Raw genomic sequence first — 11220 nt, forward strand, 5'->3', positions numbered from 1 at the left:
AGCGGAACTTGTGTATTATTTTTGAAAGGGAATGAAATAGTTGCTTGATAAACAACTTGCATTTATACAGCAGTAAATCGTCCTAAGGCTTTTCATAGGAGCGAGTGTGGTGAAGTCAATACTATTAAACCAGATGTAATATCACCGCATTTTATTTTGCAGATATAAGGACTATTTACATATTTTTAAAATGCTGCGGGGGTTGGGGGTTATGACTGTAATAGAGTGACGTTAAAAACTAAAGACAGGGGCTGCCCGTTGTCAGAAACAGATGATGGTCTCAAATGTTCGCAAACGTCAGTCGCACAATCTTTGCCGGCATTTTGCCAGTCTGCCAATGTTTCTTTAATGACTAACTGCTGCGTGGGAGCAAGCCTTTGATCTTGTTAACGTCAGAGGAGGGCTGGGCGAAGAAACGCTGAATTGAATAAAGAGCCATCTGGGCATGTTGCAACAGATCCCAGACAGCATACTAGCACAGACTGGAGGAGAGGGAGAGGGAGAGAGAGAAATGAACTAGAAAGACCCATCATCCCAAGTTCGCAACACAGCTCACATTGACAGTGAAAGAGTAGAAGAGCCTGAATCAAACAGCATGCCTGAAATGAACGGTCAGAACATCCTGAAGGAAGGAATGCTGGAGAAAAGGAGCGATGGCTTGTTGCAGCTGTGGAAGCGAAAAAGCTGTGTCCTGACGGACGAAGGACTGTGCATCTACGACCCGAAAGCCAGTCGGTCGAAATGCAAGGTGCTGCCCTTTGAAAACATGAAGACGGTGGATTGCGTGGAGAGGAAAGGCAGATACGTCTATTTCACCATCGTGATGGCAGACAGCAAGGAAATTGACTTCAGGTGCCTGGAAGACACGACGTGGAATGCGGAGATCACCCTGGGCATGGTGCAGTTCAAAAACCGCCAGGCCATCCAGTCTGTGAAATCCAGACAGCTGGCCCACATCTGCACGCCAACAGCTATCAGCACAATGTCCTGATCCAAAGCCGTGAAGGTGAGTTGGTGGATCTCCCGAAAAGGGTCCTTAGTGTAACACATCATCAGCCTGCTGCATTTCCCCACTGAAAGCTGCACTTCGTTTCCGAGTAAGCGCGCACTCGAATGAATTAAATAATCCAGTTAAATGTGAAATGAACTTGGATCAACAGGCGATCGTGTCACGCCGGGTAGTCACTGACAGTACCCCTGCTTCTTTCTCCATTTCGATCCTCGAGCAACTAACTCACACGGTTTATTGCATAAATATGAAAGAGTCGAAATTTATCAGCCAATTAAGAAATAATCAAGAAACACTATGGGATCGTGTTGGTATTTTGTTATGTCGGATCAGAGGGAAATTTTGGCTAAGATTATTGCTTCATTTCATAAATCTGGCACCTGACTTTTAATGAATGAGTACCATTTTAAGAAAACAGGTAACATAATTGTACATAACAAAAGACTGCAGCGTTGGGCAGTTGATACTAGTGACCAACCAGAAAACAATAAATTAAACATCTGGCAACTCCACCCCACCCGGCATCCACCCGCGATATCTGCGCTCCTCCAATTTGGCCTCTTGAGCTTCCAGACTTTAATCACTCCACCACTGGTGGCCCTGTTTTCAGCTGCCAAGGTGCTAAGCTCTGGAATTCCCTCTCGAAACCTCTCCACTTCTCTTTCCTTCTTTAAGACGCTCCTTAAAACATACCTCTGCCCTAATATCCTCTGTGTCAAATTTTGTTTAATAACGCTCCTGTGTCGCGCCTTGGGATGTTTTACTACATTAAAGGAGTTCTATAAATACAAGTTCTGGTTGTTTACTTGGCCCAGTAGGAAATACTAAAAATAATGATTTGTTTAAAAAAAAATTCAGCCACAGTCATTTAAATTGAATGCAACTGTGTAAGTGAGCTGTTTTTTTTTAAGAATCTTAATAAAAATTGTTAACTTGATTATAGAAATAAATTGTGAATTCAATACTTTAAAATTATTGCAAAATATAGGACCAAAAAATTGCACTTCATTTGCTTTAAATTCAGGTTTCAGTTGATTAATATGATACCTATTGAGGACTAGCCAAATCTTTTTGAGTTTGAAATATTTTGTAATATATGATTATATGCAATGACAGCATCCCACGCATCTTTCAGCTGTTCATAAATCACAGAGACCTCAAATTGACTGCAAACATGCTGCTCCTGAAAATAATAGTATGGTGGAAGGGTTTTATTTGATGAACCATCACGAGTACCAGTTTTCTAAAGTACCGGCTGCAACCACTGATCGACATGTGCACAGTTTTCTCACCTTGCACAGGTTGCTGGCACAGGACTAATACTGAACCCAGCAGATTTACACAGGGGAAAAAAACTTCCAGTGTATATTGCCAATATTAACAGGTAGAAGGAACGATTACAAGACTGCCATCTAATACTTGGTTCCGATAATATTCATTACACCACCCTGGCTTCATTCTAATGTGTCCTGAAACCTCTAATTAGGTCACAATCTTTTAAGCAATACTGGCTCCCAATGTTTGATATTTAAATAAAGCATTGAGTAACTACCAACTGAGAAATTGCTCTAGATCCTTAACTATTAGTGATGTAGGTTCATATTTGTAATTGTTTAGGCTGTGGTATAATAAGTTTTGTACTCAAAAGTAAGTAGTTTCAGAAGGCACTTGCTTTGTAATTGTGCTGCGCAATATAGTAACAAAGAGGTTAACTGTCTTTCATCTCATTGTTATTTGCAGGACCTTGCAGTGCACAAGGCGGCTACTGTGTTAGCCTACAAAGATAATTCATTGGTTGTGAAGTGCGTTGGGGCATCCTGAGGATGTGACAGGCACCATATACAATCAAGCTTTGATTTAATATTCACCTCCTCTAATATTTAAACAAATGTGCTAAATTCATTAAAAGAGACAAGTTAACATTTTAATTAAAATGCTGAAGAGAAACATTTCATACCAGCAGCCTAATATATTTATTATTAGTATCACCCCAAATGAGTTCAAGATATCTGTTTCTTTTAATATTAAGATGAATAATGGTATTAAACACATTTCAAATGTTTGGAAAACAGTTTTAAATGCTGTAACTTGTGTAATGCTTTACATGTTTTCTGGATCCAGCATTTGAGGGCATTAATTCACAAGAATGTAGCTTGGAACAAATTGTGCACTTTGCATAGAGTGACTGGTACGCAGAGTCCCATGGTTCTGGTATGTTGTTGTTGCAGTGATTTCACCAATTCACAATTTGATTCCAGACAGTTCTTAAAAGGGTTTTTCAACAGATCCGGGAGATAATTAGTAATTATGCTATCTAAGAGTTCATAAAAATCCATTAAGAAAAATCCAATCTAATTATATATATATATATATATATATGTTGATCATTTTGAATAATATATAGGGTTCCAGGCACACAAATGCAAATGATCGGGGTAATATTCAGACCTAGTATAGTACATTAATGATGAGAGTGCAGTGATGAAGATCTGCCATTAAAACCAAATTTTTGGGGTTCGTCTCTTTAAGGCACTGTCCCATACTGCACTATTGTTCCATTATGGCATCAGCCCTTCAGTATCTCACCCAAGTGGCTATTTATATGTGAACTGAGAAATTAGCACTTATTAAAGTTGACAAGACCAGTGCCAGCACCACTGACTGCCATTGCATGGGTCTCGGGCACCTTCCTGGTGGCCAGCCAAAACAAATCTGGCAGGGTTACATTGCAGCCAGCTGCATTAGGTCCATGCATGGTGTAGTACGGGATACAGTAGTATAAAAGCAGCCATCTCCTGCAAGCTGTTCAACAATGTTGTGTGAGGCATCATAGGCAAACCTGCTTCCATCCTTATTCCATATATAAAAGGAGTATCAAACTCCATTTTCCATTATGTTTAAATAAGGGGGTACCCAGGTCTAAATTGCACACATGTGGAGTTGAAACCAAATGATTCCAACACAAAATATCTTTAATTTTAAAAAGAAAGCCATATTATTTAATGTTGTGTACATTAGCATCTTTAGCATTAAAAGGATCAGACAATACAGTATGAACTTAGCACGGACTAACTGGTTCTTTGTATCAATTGTGGATGGGATACACACCCATAGTTATATCCTGCAATATTGCTTCAAGCCCCTCCCTGTAATTAAGTGGTGTTGACATTGTGTGTCATAATAGCTTTTAGTCATATTGTACTTTTACATTAATAGAAACAATCTTGGAGGACTTCTTCATTAAAAATTGTTATCTGGTGTTGAGGATGGTCAGCTTCATTGGGACCTGAATAGTGTCAACCATGATGGTATGTCCGACATACATGTCCATCATACAGGATGAGCAGAAATTTTCTCCAATTCAATATTGGGAAGACCGAAGCCAATATCTTTGGTCCCCGCCACAAACTGCATTCCTAACACCTGACTCCATCCCTCTCCTTAGCATCAATCTGAGGGTCAACAAGGCTGTTCACAACCTAGGTGTCATATTTGATCCTGAAATAAGTTTCCAGGCACATATCCGTGGCATAACTAAAACCGCCTATTTCCACCTCCGTAACATTGCCTGCCTCCGCTCCTGCCTCAGCTTTTCTGCTGCTAAAACCCTCATTCATGCCTTTATTACCTCTAGACTTGACTACTCCAACTCATTCCTGGCCGGCCTTCCACATTTCTCACTACATAAACAAACTTGAAGCCATCCAAAACTCAGCAGCTCGTGTACTAACCCATACCAAGATTACCCATCACCCCTGTGCTTTCTGACCTACATTGGCTGGCTCCCAGTTAAACAACGCCTTGATTTCAAAATTCTCATCCTTGTTTACAAATCACTCCATGGACTTGTTCCTCCCTATTTCTGTAATCTTTTTCAGCCTCACAATCTCATGATGTCTGCGCTCCTCAAATTCTGGCCTCTTGAACATCCCTCATTATAACTGCTCAACCATCAGTGGATGTGCCTTCAGCTGCCTAGGCCCTAAGCTCTGGAACTCCATCCCTAAACCTCTATGCCTCTCTACCTCTCTTTCCTCCTTTAAGACACTTGTTAAAACCTACATCTTTAAACAAGCTTTTGATCATCTGCCTTAATTTCGCTGTGGCTCGGTGTCAAATTTATCTGTTTGTCTGTAACATTGTTGTGAAGTGCCTTGGGACATTTTACTATGTTAAAGGCACTATATAAATAAAAGTTATTATTATTATTATTATGTCTCCAGTCATGGTGCCGGAATGGATTGCTTTGAATGTTGCTGAACATGGAAATAGATTGCCCTATTAACATCATGATTTTATTTCCCAGCATGAGTCATATTCAAATTGAATTGATTTGGGTTATGAATGATGAAAGAAAAAATGTGTGTGCAGGTGAGAACTGCAGAATGACTTTCAAAAACTTGGCACAAATTTTTGGTGACCCAGTTTGCTGGTGCTCCAAACCATAACTCAGCAGTCTGACTAGTTTTGCTATCTAAACAAAAAAAATTGTTTCAAACTAGGGAGTAGAGTAATATGGTACATCAGGCATTTCTGAGACTTGGGAATAAATCCAGTCTAGACAGATTATCTTTTTAATAGTAGAAATGTGTGCAATATCATCTGCAATCTCTACTTGCACGCCATTGGTGAAATTCAAATAGTGCGGAGTAAGTATTGAGATGGTGGTGTAAATTTTCATCTGTGCAATACTTAACGTGAAATTATTTTTTGATTTAAAATTTGCAATCGACCTGCATATCTGTCATTACCTTTGATATTCCAGTATGGATGCTCTTTAGTGTATCCAGGGATATCTAACATACAAGCCTGAAATTTCAGATGGCAATGTTTCTTTAAAGATTTAATGTGAAAGAGATCTTGTTTCAATTCCCAGCATACAGTTTACAGTTAATGACATTTCTGTGCAATCTACTGTAAATATTATATTAAACCTGCAGTAACTATGTTACAAAGCAGCACAATACTCTTTATTTGAACATTATTTAGCATTGGTTCCACTTCACTGGAGTTGTCAAAATTTCTAGAGCAGTCACCAGAAAGGTAAAAATGTTACCTATAAAAAAAATACGAGCCTAGAAATTCCTATTGGTGCTATTGGGACAAATGCTTCATGTATTCTTATAACATTCTATGGTTTATTATCTTAGAGACTTTAACCTATTTAAAATAAACACAAGCTAAAATAGGGACAATGAATATCAAATAAACACATCAAGGATTCATCTGCCAGTATTAGCAATAGTAATTCCTAGTTTAATAAGAATGCACATTACACAAAGTAAGACTCCAAATACAGCATTAATAGTTATAATCTAGTCTTCAGTCTAAAATCAGCATTGTTTTATGGGTTGTGACATTATATGGACCAAGTGACTGCCATAACTCACTCATTTCAATCTGTTATTGTCTATAGTGCTATCAGCAGCACTGTTCCGCTTTAAAGGAGCTGTGATAATAGTCAACAACCTAGCTTTGAAATTCCCATCAGTAACAAAAGTGTTACTATGGTTCAGTAGGAGTTTACTGAGGCTGCGAGTGAAGTGTAGTGATCGGGAGATATAGAAGATCCATCAATAAACAGGCCTTTCTGTACCTGATGTGAAGTTGGTTACTGCTGTCACTGGATGACTAATGAGGGTGGGGGAGGAAATTCCATTTCCTAATACTATCATTGATTACCTTGATAGGAACACATTCAAAACGCATTCAAATAATATTATCATCGATTTATTCATATATTGCCTTGCCCATAACACATCTGATGCCATCAAGTACAGTTGTATTCGACACGTTGATATAAGCTTCACAGATCCAAGGCTCTTGCCTCATTACTGTTTGCATGCAGTGAAACCTCAAAGTACAGTCCCAATAATTTCAGCTAATACGATTAAGCTTCCATTTTACTTTATTCTGTAACGTTTCTAAACTTAACACATTAATAAGATAAAACAAACAAAATTAGTCAAAACAATATATGTACAGTGTTGACATGGAGAAAATATGTGCCAGTGTCATCCTTTATAAGTAATTTGTTACTGGTTTTTCACCTCACAAACTTAAAAATGGAAGTACAGGGTATTGATAGTTTACATTTAACTCTGATTACACAGACAACTCAACTGTTTTCTAAATTTCTGTCTTGCTGGATTTGAAATAGGATTTCACTGTACTTGCATTAGTATTTAATAGCTCGGTAGATTGATGCCATGGAATAGTTGAATGTTGGTCATTGAGAAGACAAGGGGAAGCCTCACCAGAGATTTGTTGACATAGAGCAAGCAATTAAGGATAATTTCATGAGGATCTGCTGCCAGTGTAGTCTTGCTAGTAATGAACATGGTTTACAGTTAGGGCTCTAGCATTACAGCATAACCCTGATTTTAGCTGATTTATTTTCACCACTAGCCAGGCTCTGGTAATGTAGCCTCAAAAATGTATCACTTACTTGTAAGTACAGGATACATGTTCTTTACTTAAATGAGGTAATGGATATTCTAACCCAATCTGATTTTTGCTTTAGTATCTCGAGTATAAAAGATACAATATAAACAGAATATGCTGGAAATATGCTTAATCTGCTGGTGCAAGTCATGTGTTACAGTACAAGTCAAAATAAATAACCTTGTATTTTATTGAATTCGGTGCTTGAATATGCATTGATCATTTTTAGAACAGATCCCCAATTTGTTTGAGTTAATCGATTTCAGCGGCAACAGCAGCAGTTAGCGAGGGAAAAATTAGCTCGCGTTTGCACTCCAAAAACGCTATCTAGTGACCTCCTGTTGAACATCTGCATGTGTGGGCATTGGGTAAGGAAAGGATCAGGCACAGCTACAATGCCTGCCCACAACCAAATAACCTACTGTGGCTTACCGTTGAGGCACGCACATTAATGACCAAATACCTGGCTGAGTTGGAGGGTGCATTGTGCAGATGGGACCATATTCCAACAATGATTCAATGGCCATAGGAGAGATGGGTATGGAAAAAATTGGTGAAGGGTGGGTGGGGGGAATCTGAAATCTCCTTGTTTAATAGGGAGCCTGTGGCACTTTTTCATGCTTACATTGAACTTTTCCGTTTCAGTATCTGTTTATTTGTCTTTGGATTCTTGATATTGCCAGTGTAAACATTAAACTAATATAATTTACCTATATATTTTTTCTGTTTACTCCCATAAATCCTTGTTTGATGTCTGACTTATGTTTTATAATATAATTCTTTTGTCCCTAGGTAACATTGATATGCAAAAGCGATGAACAAATCTTGACCTGCAACCAAACAACGCTAAATGGGACAGGATTGATTTTGTGTCTGCAGCCATCACAAGAATACACATCAATTTAACCAAATGACAATCATGAATCAAAATGGATGTATTTTCATGAGGAGGACTGTATTATAATAATTTGGAGAACAGATTCATTATTCACAATACACTTCTCAGTCTTAATTTTTTTATTATTATTTATTAAATGACCAATACTCACTGTAAGGATGACTTTATGAAAGTCATGCATAATGCATTGTAAGTTACTGATGCTTACTTTATTTATTGAGATATATTGTCTTTTCAATGCATGATATTGTGGTATTACTCTGCCAAATGGAGAACCTTTCAATCTGTATGAAGAATTTTTTTGTCTGTTAACCTGTAAATAAAAACAATGATGAATAGGAACTGAAATGATTTTGTGTATTTGATGGCATAGAATACTACACCAAGATGACTTATTTTTAAATTAAGGTGATGAATCAAGGTCAATGATACAAGACACTACCAAGATTAAAGAGAGTAGAAGAGAAAACCCAGATGGAGCAAGAAGTAATGGCTGGGTGATATTGCATTTGGTTGTTCAAAGATTTAAAAAATACAGTAGATCACTAGCTTTTCACAAAAAAAAAGTGCTTCCTTAAATGTGGATGGTTAGAGTCTGTGAATTGCTCAATGCCATATCATAGAATCATAGAAATTTACAGCACGGAAGGAGGCCATTTCGGTCCATCATATCTGCGCTGGCTGACAAAGAGCTATCCGGCCTAATCCCACTTTGCAGCTCTTGGTCCGTAGGTTACAACACTTCAAGTGCACATCCAAGTACTTTTTAAATTTGATGAGGGTTACTGCCTCTACCACCCTTCCAGACAGAGTTCCAGACCACCACACCCTCTAGGCAAAAAAATCCCCCTCAAATCCCTTCTAACTCTCCTACCATTTATGTTAAATCTATGTCCCCTGGTTGTTGACCTCTCTGATAAGGGAAAAAGGTTCTTCCTATTCACTCTCTCTCGGTCCCTCATAATGTTATATACCTCAAAGGTTTCCCCTCAGCCTCCTCTGTTCCAAAGAAACCAAACCCAGCCTATTCAATCATTATGGGTTGAATTTTCTCCCTCTCACCCAACCACAATGCAACTCGGGCAGTGCATATTTGAAAATCACCTGATTTAAACTTTGCTGAACCCGATTGGAATTCCAGGTTGCGCTCATTATCACGTGCATGTGTACTGGGCGAGATTAATGCCTGGGAGTCAGGGCCTGTCCGAGAGTGGGATGTAATTGTATGTTTTAGAGCGGTAGCAGCAGCCTCTGCAACTCCATACCAGAACTTGAAAGAAACATTTTTGTCAACAAGTTGAAATGAGGACTTGTTGGGAATCTTTTTCCTTTTTCTGTCAGAAAAAAACTATGGCATAGCCTTCTCAACTGGAAACACTGCACAAACACCCAATCTTACTCTACCAAGCAACAGTAGAGGTACACTCATAACAGTGATTTTAGCTAGTCAGTTTGATGGAAGTATATTGGGTGAACCAGTGAACAGGAAGAGATGGAAGTGGTGTCGGGAAAGCAGGACGCACCTGGCTGGAGCATCATTTTGCATCCATCCACAGCTGATGAATGCAGGATACAGAACTCGCAAACTACCACCTCATCTCCAACTTTCCTCTCCAAAGTCCATCACCATGTTATCGCTCCCCAAATCCATACTCATCTTTCCCGCAACACTCCAATCAGGTTTCCACCCTTGCCACAGCACTGAAACGTCCGTAATCAAGGTGACAAATGACATCCTCTGTGACTGTGAACATGATGCACTATCACACCTCGTCCTTCTCAACCTATCTGCAGCATTTGACACAGTTCACCACACATCCTCCTCCCAACACTTCTCCTCCTCTGTACAGTTGCCTGGTTCCACTATTCTCTATCCAATCATAGCCATTGAATCTCCTGCAATGGTTTCTCTTCCCGCCCCTGCAGTGTTATCTCTGGAATCCCCCAAGGATCTATTCTGGGCCTCCTCCTACTTCTCATCGACATGCTGCCCCTCGGTAACATCACCGAAGATGTGATATCAGGCTCCTCACGTATGCTGAGGCCACCCAGCTCTACTTCACCGCCACCTCTCTCGGCCTCATCTAGTGCCTCTATTAAAACACTGGGAAGATCAGAGCCATTGTCTTTGGTCCCTCACCACAAACTCCATTTCATGGCCACTGTCTCAGGCTGAAGCAGAGTTTTTGCAATGTCGGTGTCCTGTTTGACCCTGAGCTGAGCTTCTGACCCCATATCCTTTCTATCACAAACAACGTCTACTTCCACCTCCCATTCTCCACCCCTGCCTCAGCCTATCTGTTGCTGAAACCCTACCTATGCTTTTGTTACTTCCAGCATAGACTATTCCAATGCTCTCCTGGTTGGCCTCACATCTTTCATCCTCCTTAAACTTGATCTCATCCAGAACTCTGTTGCCCATATCCTAACTTGCAGCAAGTCCCTTTCATTCACCACCCCTGTGCTCAGTGACATACATTGGCTCCCAGTTCACCAACACCTCAATTTTACAATTCTCATCCTGTGTTCAAATCCTCGCAGGGCCTCACCCTTCCCTATCTCTGTAACACCCTCTAGCTCTACAACCCTTCAAGAATTCGGCTTTCCTCGAACTCTGGACTCCTATGCATTCTCCACTTCTATCATCCCACCATTGATAGTCATGCTACCTTCAGCCTAAGCTCTGGAATTCCCACCCTAAAGATCTCCTCCTTTAAGACTCTCCTTAAAACCTATCTCTTTGACCAAGCTTTTGTCACCCGTCCAAATGTCTTCTTCTTTGGCTCAGTACCAAATTTTGTCTGATTACATTCCTGTGAAGCATCATAATATGTTTTACTGCATCAAAGGCGCTATATAAAAGCAAGTT

At 39.6% G+C, this 11220-nt stretch overlaps 1 protein-coding gene across 1 annotated transcript; it reads left to right on the forward strand.

The window, feature by feature from the left end:
* The first annotated feature begins 431 nt into the window (after nt 1-431).
* LOC139227845 (pleckstrin homology-like domain family A member 2) lies at nt 432-8693 on the forward strand. Its single transcript, XM_070858922.1, has 2 exons — nt 432-1006; nt 8246-8693. The coding sequence occupies exon 1, from the start codon at nt 596-598 to the stop codon at nt 989-991; it is 396 nt and encodes a 131-aa protein (XP_070715023.1). The 5' UTR covers nt 432-595; the 3' UTR covers nt 992-1006; nt 8246-8693.
* The last annotated feature ends 2527 nt before the right edge of the window (nt 8694-11220 follow it).

This window comes from Pristiophorus japonicus, chromosome 17 (genome assembly GCF_044704955.1).
Source record: "Pristiophorus japonicus isolate sPriJap1 chromosome 17, sPriJap1.hap1, whole genome shotgun sequence".
In the NCBI taxonomy this organism is placed as follows: Eukaryota; Metazoa; Chordata; class Chondrichthyes; family Pristiophoridae; genus Pristiophorus; species Pristiophorus japonicus.